The sequence below is a fragment of the Nematostella vectensis genome, chromosome 2, assembly GCF_932526225.1.
Source record: "Nematostella vectensis chromosome 2, jaNemVect1.1, whole genome shotgun sequence".
Taxonomy (NCBI): domain Eukaryota; kingdom Metazoa; phylum Cnidaria; class Anthozoa; order Actiniaria; family Edwardsiidae; genus Nematostella; species Nematostella vectensis.
In genome coordinates, this window is record NC_064035.1 from 9,114,925 (window position 1) to 9,132,499 (window position 17,575).

Genomic DNA, 17,575 nt, shown 5'->3' on the forward strand with positions numbered 1-17,575 from the left:
GGTTATAGGGGGCGTGGGGTTATAGGGGTATTAGGGGTGTGGCAAGACAATGGGCTGGGGGGTCGGGGTACAATTTTGGGTAAAGAGGGCAGAGAAGAAAATTTTGTTTTTGTTTTGCTCTTTAGAACAAAATCTCAGTGCATTTTGCTTTGCGGTTACAGGGCAGGCCCCATTTTAGGAGATTCAAATTATCCAAAGGTAACCACATGCTTCTTTCAAATACATCTGTTTATTGTTATGTGTATTACTTCTAATTTTTGTTTGCTTTTTTGATAAACAGATTTAAGTTCACTGGAGTGGGACTCACCCCGGAAAGGAAAAGAGAAATCTGTTGGTAGGGATCAGATCAGTTATTTGATAATTTTTTTAAATTTTAATTTACTTTGCTGTCACCTTCATAAAATCATGATAGATTTTATTATCATGATTTCCATCATATGGTTCTAGATCCACTTATTATTATTATTTTTTTTTTTTATAGTACCAATCTCAATGATGATACAGCTTATTATTGGGCAAAAGACAAAGGTGTTTGAAAGCTGCCAGGTTCCACAATATGAGGTAAAGAATAATTAAACACAATAGACAATTTATTAGATATTAATTACCCTTGTTTTCATTTCCAGTGCCTTTCATTTTCGATAATGTACAAGGTCAACAATGGACCAATAAGGAGTCTTGATATAGTTTGCAAGAGTAGACGTGAGTTTGATATTTGGACCTGTGGAATCCAGGTAAAGTGGAATTGACATTAAGGTCTCAGTAAAGGTAAACAATGTGTCAGCGGAAAAAAATATTGTCGCGCCGCAATTTTAACTACATGTACAAACTATATATCAAATAAAAGATAAATTATTGAATTATCTCCCGCAAGTTTTATTTTTGCAATAGCTAATTCCGTGTTTACGTTTTGAGGCCTCAAACTCAAAAGTACAGAGTATACTCTAGAGCGTAATGCACCTTCGCGTTATTGCGCATGCACTTGCACGTAATTGCGTCTCAATGACAGATAGATGATCTACCAAAGTGTGTGAGGACTTTTTGTTATTTGACACTGTCAACAAAATATTGCGAATCAAAGTTGGAACTCTTATTTCTGCAAAATTTGGGCACGAAAAGTGCTATAAAAGCGATCTTCAGTCGAAAATCTAAAATTCCTCACACACTTTATGACATGGCATATTTATCTATTAGATCCCAAAAATTTGAAGGCGATATCTTAAAACCCGTCGCAAGGTTACGCCTGACAAGCTCAAGTTCTCGCCTCAAAATAATATGCTAGAAAAGTCAAAGATTTGGCGTGAATTCAAGGTCAACAGGTCTCGGGGAAACAGCATAGGCCCATTTTAGCCATCTTAGAATGCAATTTATGGAAAACATTTTTTTGCAGAACTATTGATACAGGCTTTGCAAAAACCACAAAAACAAACAGTGGTGTCCAATTTACCTTTACCAAGACCTTAACCACTATTTGAACTATTTAATTTGGTATTATAGATTTTATCAGAGGTATAAAAGCAGACTAGGATAATAATACTATCACTTTTCAGAAAAAAGAATTTGACCCCCAAAGGGGGAACTTTCAAAAAATCAAGCATGGGGACCAAAGGCAGGTCCATAGCCAGGATTTTGAGCGGGGTGGTTTGTTTTTCCATTTCAGCAGACCAAATTTCTGGTATACCCCTCCCCTCACCTTATTACATTTGGCATCCAATACTTCAAATAAGTTCAATCTTGTATTTAAAATGTATTTTAAAGCACCCTATTAATAGGGTGCTTTTTAACATATAGCGATAATAATCAAGATGATTATTTAAAAAAAGATTTTTATAGTCTTTTTAAAGACATATTGATGTGCACGGTAATCCAGCCAAACGTTATATATTTTTTGTTTGCTCTGAGCGGAACTTCAAGCCGAGTGGGGGGGGGGGGGTTCGTCTGAACCTCCCAAACCCCCCTGGCTACAAGCCTGAAAGGGATAGCAGTTTGATATAATTTTATACCCTAAAAGAAAGGATGATCACCCTGTCTATGGAGAGTCCTTCCCCCCCCTGGGACCTCTGCTCTTACTCTTTCCCCTAAATTATCGTAACATGTAATGACCAGTAAATGTGCTTTTAAGCACAAGCAGATTCAAGAAACAATTAGAATGCACTACACCCTTCGTGATTGATAAGCACTTCCTAAGTTGACAATCACCCAACAAGTTTGAACTCCCTCCCTTCCTCTCTTTTGAGAATGCTAAGCTAGTATCAGCTTTACTTAATTTTCACTATAACATGTCGTTTCGCCATTGTATTTTTTATCTTTGTCAGGCACTGTTGTCTGGCTTTTCAGATATACAAGCTATGAATAAGGTGGATTTTGAAGACTCTCAGGATCAGACGGATTCCGGAACTGTAGAGGTATAAAAAAAAAACTTTAACAGAAACCAACAATGGCAGATCCAGCAATTTCCAAAGAGAGGAGCATTTAACTGATGTAGAGGTGTATGCATACCTGTCAGCTCTCCTGCATTAGGCGTGAGTCGCAAGATTTTGGACCTCTTCTTCCACTCTCCCCCGTTGAGCATTAGATCTCCCGCCTTTTAGTGATTTATCACTCCAGAAAAAATACTTTATAGAAAATCAACATTTTTCCTATTTTGCCTTTTCTCAAGCCTTGAGATTTTCAAAGGTTGACAGGTATGTGTATAGATATTGTTTATGTATGACCTCCCCTTTTCTAGCCTCATTTTTATTTTTTTTTTGGCTCAGGTTGAGTTTGGGTTGCTGGGACAAGCAACTGTCCATGTTAAGGAGGGTCAGTATCACATTGATTCCCAATGTCTTAACATAAGAATAAGCAACTGTCCATGTTAAGGAGGGTCAGCATCACATTGATTCCCAATGTCTTAACATAAGAATAAGCAACTGTCCATGTTAAGGAGGGTCAGCATCACATTGATTCCCAATGTCTTAACATAAGAATAAGCAACTGTCCTTGTTATTGAGGGTCAGTATTACATTATTTCCCAATGTATTTCTTCAGATGCCTGTGACATTTACACATGGGGTGAGGGCACCAATGGCATGCTGGGACATGGCGAAGATACACAGGAAGCCCACCCACATGTGGTGGAAGCATTGCTCGGCAAGGACATCAGGAAGGTGGCATGTGGCGCCACTCATACTTTGGCACTTTCAAGTGAGGGGAAAGCTATTTTTTCATTTAATTGAATTTTTTTTTTGCACTCAGATTAAAACTAGAAAAGATGGAAAACAAAAGAGGCCTAACATTATCTAGGGCGTACACAAGAGGTGTGCAGGGTGTGTGCACCCCTTCTACTTGGTTGCCAAAAAGTTTATTTATTTATTCATTCATTCATTTATTTATTTATTTACTGCGCATCCCCCTCGGCGGTGTGGTGTGTTTCTAATTGAGAGAAGAGATTATATGGTTTATTGCTGATCTTCGCATAACGAAAGTTAATTTCTATGAATTTTATAAATCAAAGGATCGTCTTCACCTGGTCGTTGCATTTACAGATTGAAGTAAATATATGCTTATTTATTATACAGAGGATGGCGAAGTCTTTTCCTGGGGTAGTGGTTATGGTGGTCGCCTAGGCCAAGGTCATCTACGAGATCGTTTTACACCCATTCGAATCTGTGGTCTGGAATCCCTTAATCTCACGCAAGTGGCATGCAATGAGTTCCATTCTGCTGCTGTCTGTGGTATGTATAATTGCACATAATTACCAAGGCATTCTCTATTTGTTTACTTTTAAATTGTGCCCCTTTATATTAGGAGAGATGCATGCTTGAAAATCCAGCGTATTTTGCGGGCGCTCCCAAAGATTACCCCCGTGAGCGCCCACAAAGTACACTGGATCTTCCAGCATAGGAGGAGAGATGGGGCTCCCTTTGTTGCCACATAAAACGAATTCTGTTGGAAGCATAAAGAAGCCAAGTTAAATGAGTTTGTGCGTTAGACGGCATAATTCTTATCCTCAGATAATGGTGAGCTTTACACTTGGGGGAAGAGTGGGCCACGCCTTGGATACAAGTGTCACTCCAAGCAGACAAGTCCACGCATAGTACCTGATCTTGAGAACGTGAGAATCACAGGAGTCGCTTGTGGACTCAAGCATACTCTTGGTAATATTTATTGGCTTACAAATGCATATGCCTATTCATAGCTGTCAACCTCGCATTAGGAAAAATCTTGAGAAAATACAGTGAATGTATCAGAAGTACCAAGATAGCTAATGCGGTAGAATACAGAAAATGTATGGGTATTTTCAAGAAAATTGGGCTTGAGAAAAGGTTGACAGCTATGGCTTATTGTACAGTAGCTTTATTCCATAGCTTCTTGCAGCTGGCTAAGTAGCATGTTATGTTTTTTGTTGACTTTCTAGCATGCTCCAAACAGGGTGCTCTGTTCTCCTTTGGAGAAAATGACTATGGCCAACTAGGAATCCCAGAAGACAAGCTGTTGACTTCTTATATTCAGTGTGTCTCATCTTTGAGTGAGCATAAGATCTCAAGAGTAGCATGCGGCCGCTTTCATAGTGCGGCACTGGCGGGTAAGTGTCTCACAAAAACATACTGTCAACTCCAGCTTAAAGAATGTCGATAAACTTCTCCTTTGTTATTGTTTATAATTATACAGCTTTACAGCTTTTTGTTGCAAGAAATCTTCAAAATAACGACACACGATTGAGTTCTGGTACTTTTTTAATGATATTTAATTGAAAGTTTCTCAGTTACTTGCTTGACATCGCCGATGGAAATGGATTCTTTTTGTGAATCGGCATTGAGCTTAGCATAAAGTTTCTCAGTTACTTGCTTGATATTGCCGATGGAAATGGATTCTTTTTGTGACTCGGCATTAAAAGGAGCATAAAATGGCGGCGTGATTGGCCTTCTTCAATCACTTAGACCACCACTGTGATTTATTTAACAAATCCAAATCATAACATGTTTGGGCTTTGGATTCTAGAACATGGCTCCCTGTGGTTATGGGGCTGCAATGAGTCTGGTCAGCTTGGGAATGGGAACTACACGTCCACTTCCTTGCCTTCATTGCTAGAGGCAGGAAATGACCTGAGGTAAGCCAGCTAACGTCCTTATCCTAGAAAAGGGAGTCGACCTGGCTTGAATTTGGCTTGAATCTGATAGGTGTGCGTTGAGTCGGGTGTGTCTATTTGTTACTGTTTGTTTAATAAGAAAGTGTAACAAATGTTTTCAACATAACTTGTGATTTCCTTGTTGAAGACACGATGCAGTCATGGAGGTGGCTTGCGGAGACCAGCACTCTGCTTTCATTACAAGTACGTGGAAAACCTTTGTAATCTGTTGCACTTCTCTTGAAACTCCGTAACACCTAGGGCACACTAGCGGCGTTACATAATTACATAAGCTAGCACTCTGCTTTTTATAAAAAATATATGGCAAGTTCTTGTAATCTCTTGCACTTTATGGTATAACGACATAACGACAGAGTGCACGTGAAAGTTGTATCAAGATAACTTAATGCTTTTAAAATCTTTCTCAAGATTATATACTATAGGAAAAAAACACGATCGTACATGTACGTCAAACCAACACTACAACATTGTTTTTTTTCGTTCAGAAAAAGGGCGAATGTTCTGTTGCGGAGACAATACCTACGGTCAACTAGGTGTTCACCTGAATGACAATCAGGATGATCATGTGACGTATAACGTGGCAGTGCGCGTCCGTGTCCCCACAGACTTCAGATGCGTACACGTGGCGTGTGGAGACTCGCACACGGCTGTTGTTACTGGTTAGTACCTGTTTAACCGGTTAGATACCTATGTGTACGGATTGGCATTCCGTTAGACCAGTACACGTGACGTGTAGAGACCCACATATGACTGATGTCATATGTTAGCGATTGGATTCACCTGCCCCACATCTTCCAACAACTCTTTGCGACGAGCGAGTGAAACCGATGATATAAACAAACTTTGACATCTTGTTTACAATTTTGACGACCTCGGTTTCACGCGCGCCTTGCACAGAGTTGTGGGAAGATGTGGAGATGGTGAATACCGGACTCTACGGGTTGGCATTTATACAGTTATTTTGCACGTGACTTGCCTCGGTCTGACTGTTATGAGTACGAAAAAAATACCCTCTTAAAATTGGTTTTCACTAGAACGCGAGCGCGACTGGGACGGAATGTGCTTGCTCTTGTACTTACGTCCTTGTGACAGAAAAGACAAACGCCGAACTCTGTCAGTATGTCAACAGAGCATTGTGCCTCTGGACAATTTACAATATCCAAAGAAAAACCATTCACCCTTTTCTTAAGGGTCAAAAATTATATTTTCTATAGTAGCATTCAAAGCAATTATTTTCTAGAATACTTTTGTTGTGCTTTAGATGGCGGCGAGATTTTTACATGGGGACGAGGCAAAGGAGGTAGACTGGGTCACGGAGACAATCTCAACAGGTTTGTAACAGGTTTGTGCCACTATTTGTGACCACGTGGTTGTTCGTACAGCCGGCAAGGCTAGGACGACCACAGTAAGCTTGAGCTCAAAGATTTCCTTTAATTTATGAAAAAAACTTGGTTGGGATGTAAAACTGTCAGCATAGGGTGATTTAAATTTTGTCGTTCATTTCTCTGGTGGTACTAAATTTTGTCGTTCATTTCTCTGGTGGTACTAAATTTTGTCGTTCATTTCTCTGGTGGTACTAAATTTTGTCGTTCATTTCTCTGGTGGTACTAAATTCTGTCGTTCATTTCTCTGGTGGTACTAAATTTTGTCGTTCATTTCTCTGGTGGTACTAAATTTTGTCGTTCATTTCTCTGGTGGTACTAAATTTTGTCGTTCATTTCTCTGGTGGTACTAAATTTTGTCGTTCATTTCTCTGGTGGTACTAAATTTTGTCGTTCATTTCTCTGGTGGTACTAAATTTTGTCGTTCATTTCTCTGGTGGTACTAAATTTTGTCGTTCATTTCTCTGGTGGTACTAAATTTTGTCGTTCATTTCTCTGGTGGTATTATTTTTACTTAGGATTAGAGCATGGAGATATGACTCATAGTCAATTGTTTGCGTGAATTCCTTTGACATCTATGTGCTCATGTCCACTCAGCCTCGTTCCCAGCTCCTTCACTTACAAAGGCTGGAAGCCTGTGATACCACCTTACGTCATGACGCCCGTGTCAAATCACAGAGTTTAACAAGAATTTAATGTTTGAATGAGCGGACTTTAAACAGGCATATCGTCCACGGGATAATACAACAACGCTACATGGGCGCCTGGTCGTATCATAAATCGCCAAAGCTGTTTTTTTTATTATGACAATTTCCAGACACCTTCCCACAGAAATAGAGATCGGAATGGAAGGAAAGCATGTCCGCGGCGTGTCATGTGGTCGCGCGCACACCGCTTGCACGGTCACCAGGGCCTGGGTCCCAGACCAGGAAGTGAAAACATGCATGGCGTGTAAAACCAGATTCACGACTGTTAGGAGAAGGGTAGGTTCTGACTTGATTATAAAGACTTCACGCAGTTTTTTTTATCGATAATTATTTGTCTTCTATGTTTTAGCATCACTGCCGAAAATGTGGAGGTGTTTTTTGTGGCGCATGTTCCTCCAAGCGGGTCCCTATTCTTAGCCTTGGATATAGCGCACCGGTAAGAGTGTGTGACAAGTGTAACGCAATCCTCACACAAGACTCCTGACCCCATCGTCGAGGTGTAAAAAACAATACTCCTGACGACGTGTCACGGTGTAAAGCACACCGGTAAGAGTGTGTGACAAGTGTAACGCAATCCTCACACAAGACTCCTGACCCCATCGTCGAGGTGTAAAAGAACAATACTCCTGACGACGTGTCACGGTGTAAAGCACACCGGTAAGAGTGTGTGACAAGTGTAACGCAATCCTCACACAAGACTCCTGACGCTATCGTCGAGGTGTAAAACACAATACTCCTGACGACGTGTCACGGTGTAAAGCACACCGGTAAGAGTGTGTGACAAGTGTAACGCAATCCTCACACAAGACTCCTGACGCTATCGTCGAGGTGTAAAACACAATCCTCCTGACGACGTGTCACGGTGTAAAGAACATCGGTACAAGTCTCTTGACGCCATATCACAAAATAAAGCAAGCCAATGAGAGTGCGTGACAAACATGACTCCTTACTCACGCCTTATTTTAATAAACTTATAGCGTCCCCGGAATGAATTGGACTTTGATTCATAATTCTGCATAATATGTTGTTTATTTTATGTGAATTGTTGCAAACAAATTCTACAAGCAAAATACTTCCAGCAGTATCTAAAATATAACACATATTTGTTTTTCGTACAAGGTTTCTTTGCATTTTATATTATATTTTATTTGAGAAAACACTTTTTTATGAGAACCCTTTTTATAAGAACGTCAACCATCCTAAGACATCGCCAATTTTTAAGAACATACTATGAACATACCGAGTCAAAATCGTTCATAACACCATATCATTGCTATTGATCATTTATGTAATTCTCTTATATTTTTATTTACACTAAAATTTAAGAACACCGTTAAGAACATTTTTAGCCATTTTAGTCTTAACTGAAAATTAGACGTTCTTATAAAAAGAGTTATTCAAGATTACAATTCCATAATTATACTTTTCTCCTTTACTAATGCAGACCTAGCATTACACCGAGGATGTACCAAATTTTGTCTCAATCATTTTCGCCTTAGTCCTTCCTAGTTATATATATTTTGTTTACAAATGTGAATGAGCGTTCTACTTGTTCAAAGCGTATATAACAAAACGGTTCGTGTAACACTCCGCCATTCAATATTTTGGTATTTTATAAAGTAAAAAAATAGAATTTGAACGTGATTTCAATTTTAAACTTCCCTTATAGAAATCAAAAGTCAAATTCAGCACCTATTTTATTAATTTTTGATTTCTTATTTTGCGATTTAAAATCGAAAATCAAATAACAATTCTAGTCCGTGTAACCTGGTAACACTCTGCCATTCAGTATTTTAATGATTTTTAAAGTATTTTTACTATAATTTTTATTTTGGAATAATTTCAAGGCTTCACATTTCTATTTTTGGCCTTTAAAAATCGAAAAATAAATAACAAGTATCATTATTCGATTTTTGATTTGGAAATTAATCTCAATCGAAATAAACTAATTTTAATATTTGTTAAATATTCGTGTTTTATTTTCATTACATTTACTCGTATGGGCGTCCGTTAAAGGTTGTACATTTGGGATGGGAGGGACTATTACTTATTTTGTCAGAAATATTTATATCAGGGGGAGGCAAGGCAGGTCTCTGGCAATATTTAGTTAGGGGCTCCCAAAAAATGAAAATTTGTTCCCAATTTCCCGGTTTAGTACTAAACTATGCTATGCCAAACCTCTCCCTGTAAAAACATACAGAGTTGTATTCACATTTCATCAAACAGTTTTGTCGATTTACTTCGTTTATACATATTTCTCAAATTCTCGTCGATATCACGAGTCGAAGGCATGCCTTACGCAAGAATATGTATATTCCTTGGAGAACAAAATCTTTTTAAGCCCCTCTCTGAGCATTCACGCTGCACGCCATAATTATCAACCAAGACATCCCTAACCTGAGATAACGTGTGATTGTTTTGCTCGACAAGGTATCTACTGAGGTACCTTGATACTATACAGCCAAAACATCGCAACGGTTCCCTAGTTAGAATATAATATACATTTTAGGGGCAGCCCCCCCCCCCCTTCCCCCCCGAAGCCTACACGCGTTAGATTACATACCAAAATAGAAAAACGGATATTGAAATGAGTTCAATTATAATTATTCATTCTAAAGAGGGAATCAAAAAATCGAATAACGGTATCTATTATTACTTTAAAACACAAATAATAAAAAAAAGTCTTATTTTCTTACGGAACTTTTAAATTAAAAAATCGCCATTTCTTTTTTAACCTATTATTCTGAAAAGCGTCAGATATTGAATGGCGGAGTGTTACCCAGGTACTTCTTATTTAATCTTCGATTTTAAAACACAAAAATGAAATCAAAAATTAAAAACGATGGCTTGGATTTGATTTCAGATTTCTAAAACGAAAATTTAGAATGAAAATCTCGTTCGAATTTTATTGTTTTACTTTAAAAAGAACTCTATTGAATTTGGCGAGTGTTACACGGACCACGAATGCTCATCAAAATCTTTGAATGAACGAATTCTGCATTCAAGATTACTTGACCCAAAAGATACCTTAGCGATCCCGTAATGATGACAGGCGGAAATAATTATTACTTATTCGCAACTATACAGAATATTGAAATCTATATCTTTACTTTGACATATACAAAATGTAGAATCTTTGACATGGATATTAAAAAAAAAAGGTAAAAGCCTCTTTACGCGAAACGTTTTCTTATTAGAAAAGCAAAAGGCATTAAATTAGCAAGAGTTTATGAATTGAATAGCGCCATCACTTTTTGACTGTTTGACAACTTCAAATGAATTTCTATTTGTTTTTATTCGCTTATTCGTTCTATTAATGCCTTTCAATGTCCTTTTCCATCTACCAACTGCCAAAGAGAGCATCGCGGTTGGTTGTCGTTTTAGTAAAGTCGAATACACCCTGCGGCGTTCATTCGCCGTCTTTCTTATAATGAGTCATATTGCGTAGTTTGGTCGCTCCTTTATTAACTTTAGACACAAATATGGTCGACATCTTGAAGCAACAAATATGTTTTTGGGGGGTTTTACCACCATTTTACATCCTAATACATTGTGTTTGTTGTACTCTTGGTTGCATCAATATTATATTTAGGCGATAATATATATATCAACTGAGATTTGGGGTTTTTTGATAACAATATGGCTTTTCTATAGAGTCGGTTTAATTCTGTGGTCGAAAAATTAGCTTGGCTCGTTTAGATATTCAAAGCGATTATCGATGGTTTATTATTGGGAACTTGAATACTTTTATTCAAATGCAAAATTTCGCATTCATCTGGTGTTGCTTTAAGTTATTATGTTTTTTTTTCACCATTGTAGAATTTAGCCGAAATCCATTTCTCTGAGAAGATGTAGCAAATGGCATGCGCTAAACTTGAGCAGTTGCATGATGAGCTAAAGTTAATCGAGTTTTAACAAAGTGTAAGGTATAGAAATCTAATTTCATTTAGGACTCCTAGCTAAGAAAATGATTTTGTGTATGTTCTTTTCTTCACTTTTATTAGTGTGGTATATATAATACACATTATTACAAAACCCACTTCAATAAAGAAAAAAAGTCTTTATTTCGTTCAAATACCGAATAAATAGTTTTTAAATCGTTTTGTGACAATAAACCCAACTAAAATGTTTTATTTTTTACACGTATTTACAATTATTGAGCGCTTAAGAGTCTACTCCTTTGATGTGCGTAGCAAAAACATTAATAATGGTCCAAGGACCAGATTTGACGTTTATACAAAAAGCGGTTTTCCTTGCGTGGTGTAGTGGTTGAGTTGTGCGTTGGAGGGGTACACATATCTGGCCTCAAATCGCTCTGGAAGCACTTCTGTAGGCAATATAATCCACTGTTTTTATACTGCAGTCTGTTACTGGGTAATACCTCGAAGTGGAAGAAAAAAAATAGATCAGATAAAATGAACTAGGGAGTAATAGATCTCGCATTACATAGGTATGGTAAACCACACAACATATATTTTCCCTTGTAAAACACAACAAACCAACACTCACACACCTAAAATTTTTGTTTTGGCGTATTGGTTTTTTTCTTAGCAGCCAGGAAAATATAAATGTTAACAGTTTCTTATAGTTATAATGTACATAAAACTGTGGATATATTTATTATTGACCAGAGAAAGACATACTCTCATCTTTTCCAAAACAGAGCTTTTTTTTTTAATGAAATGTTCGCTGATGTGCCATTCGTTGTAACAAAACGTATCTGTGTCTGTCAAATACGATACGAAGGGGCTGCTGCAAGAATAATTTCAAAGAGAAAATATATCGTTCAAAATGAAAGTTTTGGTGTTATTCAACTCTTTGAATACTTAAGCCAGCAAAGATAAAAAGAACTTGTTTGGCATTTGAAGTCTGCGGCTACTGGATAAAGAAAGATTAATGGAACATCCAATAGTATGCCCTTTTCTTATCAAAAACGATTCGCTTTGATTCGTTAGGAATATTTGCTCTGTGCAGCGGCTAACACAGCACCAAAAAAGCTTTAGTGTGATAAAAAATAATAATCATACCATATATTTCGCCTTACTGTCATCATCATTTTGATTGGTTTTGAACTGACCTTTTTGAGATTGAAAAAATGTACTGGATTTAATTATTGATTTTGGAGGGGCAAAGAAGGGGCAAATTACAATGAAGTGATTAGGATTTATGAACGAACAACATTTTTCGTTTAACAGCCCTTTTTTTTATTTTTGCTGTATATGTTGGTGTGTCTAAGATGCTTAGCAAACAAAAACCGTCAGTTTTGTAAATAAATTTGTTAACCTTTTTCAAATCTATGATTTTGGGGGGTTATTTTGCTTGATAACAAACTCGTAAAGGGTTAAAAGATAGCGGAATAAGCGGAAGTTCTACCTGTGTTTAGTAGCTTGTCGAGGACGGGGTAGTGTGGATAAGCATCATCGGGGCCACGGCCATCGACGGACAGGACGACGGACCGCCATGTTCGCCAGTGCTGGACTCATCTCTTAACACATCCGTCAGTGCTTTGATATAGTTTATAGCGAGTCTCAAAGTAGTGATCTTCGCCATATGCCCGTCGGCGATGTAACAAGGAAGAGCGTCCCTTAGCGATTGGAACGCGTTGTTTAACACCCGCATTCGTTCTCTTTCACGAGCGTTGACCAGTAATCTTTTCTTGAGTGAGTTTCGCGGGCGTTTCTGCTTTGGCGGGAGATGGAATTCCTCGTCCGTTTTGATCGGTGAGTTTGGCGCGATGCCGGGCCCGGAGCGCGGGCGAAGATTGTAGATCCCTTTGGCAAAATCTGGGTCGAAATCCTGATGTTGATGATGGAGTCGGTGTCCATCTGCTAAGCACGCCTGGCTCGGCTCGTGCATCATTAAGTTATCAGTAAAGTACGGTACGGCAGTTTGCCCGTGGTGTGTCAGTGGATTCATGGTTGGTTTAGAGTGAGGTGCGCGCGCGCTTTGGTTTATATAGAGATGGGGGTAATGTTTTCAGGCACCTGATCGGGGCGGGCGGCTCGCCGTGCACCTGCTCGAGCTTTACCTTTTGCTACTCGCAGGTCTTATCCTGCTCAGTTCATTGCTTCGCCTGCTTATTTATTTTTCCTCGGTCAGGCTTTGCACAATAGCGTGTCGATAATGAATTCCAGAGTTATTGTAAACAATGCACACCAAGGCATCTAGACTGTTTTTTTTCTGCAGTTTTTATCAGTCTTGTGTTTAAAGGCGAGAGATATGCTGGTGTTTTTTTTTTCTTTTTTTTTTTCGTTCATGAAAAGTAGTTATTAACTAACACAGAAGAGCGAATCCAATTTGCGGGGGCTAGGTTGACATCTTTTGTCTAGTTGGGTGAGGCCATGGGGATTGTTTTTCAAATGTAGTGCAAATTCACTCACCGCAACCAGGGAGCATTCAAATGCCCGAACTTAAATTATTACTTTCTATACAGCTCACAGAATTGTAAGTAATATACTTCTTTTATTTGCCTTAAATGCGTTGTGATGTTGAATAAACCTGAAGATTAGTTTCTATTGTGTATGATGTAAGAGTCTTTGGGGAGAATACATCGACGGTGTAGTCGCCATCTGACTCCAATCTCTTGGTTGGATTACTATACCAGATATGTTAATACTTCTCCGTCTTTTCACTCCGAAGTGTACCTGTTCGTGTTGTGAATATGCTGTGTTTTGTCGGTGAATAGCTGATGTATTCCGCGGTTTTATAAGTCAATACGTTGGAGATCTCCTGTTCACTGCCCTGCAGCGTGACGATCGTACAAGTGTCTGAAGCGGTGCTTTCTTAAAATATAATAAAGTTCCTACACCTGGGCATCTAGGAGAGGATCGCTCATTGTCGGGCGTAATTTTATGCACGGCGGCCAAAGCTTCGAGACCACTGTGAGTCAGGTATTTATCGGCTTGCCACGGAAGGGCTTCCTGACCGGCCTACGCCTACGGCCTACTCAACTGCCTTTGACTTCCAAGAATTTCTGCGCTCTGTAAATAAATAATCCAATAATGTCATTTTGTTCTTATACAAACGCTAATAAAATACATATCCCATTAAGCAAAGTTTTTGGATGTTATGGACAGGCAATAAAATTCCAACGAAAATACAATTGTGTGTGGCTTGTTGGAAATAGCAGTCGTTGTGAGACAGGCTGCTTGCGGTGTGCGTGATCTAGGGCTTGGTACATATGTAGGATTCATTCAAAGTATCATGGGGCGAAATAAAGCACTGGAGCAATTAGGCTCGAGAGTCCATCCCATGCCCGGTGACCCGGTAATTGGCGATTTACGAAAATATCTTGTTATGGGGCGTGGGGAAACCTTGTGGTACTTAACACGTTTTGTTGCGTTATCCTATTATCGTCCGCTTAAACTGTGGACGAACGCCACTTTCTGATTAATCTAGCAGTCAACGCCAGTAAATTACTGCGTAATTGACACCAAAGCACTGTTATTCATAAAAAGGATCTTCGAATTGTAAAAAAGGTATGTTATATTCTTTTGCTTGATCTTCAATGGAAATTCTAACAGTTGAATGTTTTTTTGTTTTGTTTCGAAAACGCTGTTTTAACAATCATAATCGTATGGATATGTAGAATTCCTCTTACTATAATTTAGTGCACATCATTACACAAAGAATTTAAAGTGATAATTAAAATTTTGTATTTTTTAAGGTGTCAGTTATGACGTAAATAATTTTGAATTACTTGCATTCGTGATTGTCCACTTTACGTCGTTACCCCAAAAATAAGCGTTTTTAAATGACTTTCTGGTGTCCTATTAATGTATTTGATTTCCTGCTGCGCAGAATAAGGAAAAAACAGGTCTGTGTATTTTACCTGTCAAAGATCTAGAATTACTGAATCGCCTTCTGACAACCCCATAGCATGACTATAGCCACCCCCTAAACCAGCTTTAACAAGCAGGAAATAATCCCATTTAATACAATTCACGCGTAAAAAAACTAAAAACAAACAAGTAGAAAAAACAAAAATCCCCGAGAGAACATTCTGTTATACGTAAATGCAGTAGCTATCATTTCTACGTTTTTATTCTTTTCTTTGGTCACGTGCTGTAAATTCATTGTTAAAGACTTGTTAGAAAGAACACGTTGCCCTCATAAAGATGCAAGGACACTTTTGAAATAAGTAACTAAAACTTTGATTAGGTTGTAATTGATGTTCACTTGCTTATGTCAGAGACACGTGGCTTGACTAATTTTAAGAGATAATATACCAGGTAAAGGCTTGGACTATTTGTAAAAGTTATCTCTAACTACCAATTAAGAAGTTAATAAAAAAAAATTAAAAAAACAACAATAGCATATTTCAAGAAACTTTCAGCAACAGCACACACTAACAATGCGAGATTAAACTAACGCTTATTGCTCTATCGTGAAATCTACGTTTCATTTGAAATTTCTAAAGGGCGGTAAAGAAGTGGCGGGCGCCTACGGCAAGACGGCCTTTTTTTTCAGAGCTATTGTTTCAGAGTACACGAAACAGTCATAATGCGAAAAGTGTTATGAAAAGGGCATAGCAAAGCTTCTTAAAATGACAATTATCAAGTGGAAGGCAGAAATTTAGAAAGCTATGCGCTAGAAAGGCCCAAATCTTTCTCCATATCACGGCTGCTGTTGCGCTACCAAAAAAGAAAGTAATAATATCAATATATACCTATCAAAAACGTCAGTACAAATGCCGATCGTCAATGGAAGTTCTCTACTATCGCGGAAGATACCATGGGCCTTATCATATTTTTCTAGTGCTTTAAGGAAAATGAAGATAAATCATTCGTTTAGTTAGGATATCATCTTTTTTTCTTACAAATAATACGAAAACGGTGTTTTCCCAACAACATTTCTCAGCCACCCATGTAATACCGACATCCTTGGTGGAACAAGTGTTGACCCGTTATGCTTGGAGGGTCCGATACTGACTGAATATTATTGACTCTAACCTTGAAAAAAAAAAACTAATGGAACTCTTTTACAGGATAAAAAAAATAATCTAGTCAACATTACTGGCCACAACAAATCGTATCCGAACAAATCGACACAATGGAACTTCAATAGGAACTTGCACTATCTGATCACGTGACTTTCTAAGTCGGAAATTCAAGCCAAATAAACACAGAAATGAGTGCGCCCGTCATACCAGAGAACTGCCCTAGTTGCTTTTTGTCGTTGTTTTGCCGCTAAAAGCCTGAGCGCGCGGTGATATACAGTATGTAAGTAAACGTCGCCTTTCGTTTGACTGATTTGCGAATGGTTCGGCAATCGAACCAAATCGAGAAAAACAAAGCTGTTAACTGGACTTCTGATCTCAGTCGAACTACAAACCAATTGAATTTGATCAGTACGATTTCGTTCGGTGAATATAACATTTCCATTAATAAACATTTTGCATCTCAGGATTTTGATTAAAGGTCCTAATGTTTTTTTCCCAAGTTCACACAAGGTCATTTTGCAAACACACCGGCTAAAACTCGCACAGCAAGACTCTCTGAAGTTTAATAAAGAAAATTTGGTATCGCTGAATAAGTACTAGATAGATTAAAATCGTATATTTTTATTCTTGCATCGTTGTTGTGATTTGAATCAAACTCTTGAGTGATTTATTCTCTCACAAGCCACAATCAAACAGGGTTATATGCACTTTAATAGCAGTTTAACTCATATACAAGGGCATACAAAGAGCCCCCTTTCAGACACACGTTAAAATGGCATATTTCGTTGTTTTAATATGTTCTGATGCCGAAAATATTAATTTTAAAAGTTGCTTGGAAAAAAAAATATCTGTTCCTTTTTTCCCAGGAGGGACCATTCCTTTTTTCCCCAGCCAGAAGTGGTTGGGCATTTTTTCACATGAATAATTGTCCGTATAACCATCGGGACGATATTTTCCCAAGAATCCGCTCCAGCGCCCCAAAAAATATTCCCAGCACAACTAGTTCGACTCCACAAATTTGCCGGCAGAACCATTCGGGACGATGTTTTTTTTCCAGCAAACGAGGAGTCTAACATCTTTCCAGCCAGCAAAAAACAGGCTGCAGATCCGTTTTGCGCCCTTTGCGCCCGCGTCATTTCTCTCTGGGAAGCAAAAATGCGATTTCCTATTCTACAGTGACACGATCGTCCGGGACAGATTCGATTTCCTCTGTATTCGGTAAAATTCACTGAGACCCATTGGTACCTTTCGGCCGTAGGACGTAGGACATTCCTCAATGACATTTGCCTTTTGCACTGACCTTTTTTTAAGAGGTGTAGAAGCACAGGCTTACCATCTTCCCGTTGTTATCATCGGAATTATTTCCCGTAAATGATCTTTTACAAAATAAAGGTCAAATTAAATCTCACAAAGT

The 17,575-nt window shown here is 38.3% G+C and overlaps 2 protein-coding genes across 8 annotated transcripts in view; one reads left to right on the top strand and one right to left on the bottom strand.

Moving 5' to 3' along the window:
* Positions 1-10,392, top strand: part of LOC5521357 (ultraviolet-B receptor UVR8) — an 11,674-nt gene extending 1,282 nt beyond the window's left edge. For 4 of the 7 annotated variants that reach the window (XM_048720406.1, XM_048720402.1, XM_048720405.1 and 1 more), the window contains exons 3-18: positions 126-198; positions 281-334; positions 482-561; positions 627-734; positions 2,316-2,405; positions 2,757-2,802; positions 3,031-3,186; positions 3,561-3,716; positions 3,996-4,139; positions 4,400-4,567; positions 4,984-5,092; positions 5,259-5,314; positions 5,617-5,790; positions 6,393-6,462; positions 7,331-7,496; positions 7,570-10,392. In XM_048720406.1, coding sequence (XP_048576363.1) covers positions 126-198; positions 281-334; positions 482-561; positions 627-734; positions 2,316-2,405; positions 2,757-2,802; positions 3,031-3,186; positions 3,561-3,716; positions 3,996-4,139; positions 4,400-4,567; positions 4,984-5,092; positions 5,259-5,314; positions 5,617-5,790; positions 6,393-6,462; positions 7,331-7,496; positions 7,570-7,704 — 1,785 coding nt within the window. In that variant the 3' untranslated portion in view covers positions 7,705-10,392. The remainder of the gene's footprint in view (positions 1-125; positions 199-280; positions 335-481; positions 562-626; positions 735-2,315; positions 2,406-2,756; positions 2,803-3,030; positions 3,187-3,560; positions 3,717-3,995; positions 4,140-4,399; positions 4,568-4,983; positions 5,093-5,258; positions 5,315-5,616; positions 5,791-6,392; positions 6,463-7,330; positions 7,497-7,569) is intronic. The other 3 variants (XM_048720407.1, XM_032366525.2, XM_048720408.1) reach the window with 3 other exon arrangements.
* Positions 10,393-12,599: 2,207 nt separating this feature from the next.
* LOC5521242 (neurogenin-1) lies at positions 12,600-13,136 on the bottom strand. The gene has a single exon (XM_001640990.3). It carries the CDS (start codon positions 13,134-13,136, stop codon positions 12,600-12,602), a length of 537 nt encoding a protein of 178 aa, XP_001641040.2.
* Between the last annotated feature and the right edge of the window lie 4,439 nt (positions 13,137-17,575).

Bases quoted from the DNA above. Each gene is read 5' to 3' on its own strand.
- LOC5521242 (XM_001640990.3), bottom strand. From the start codon at position 13,136: ATGAATCCACTGACACACCACGGGCAAACTGCCGTACCGTACTTTACT.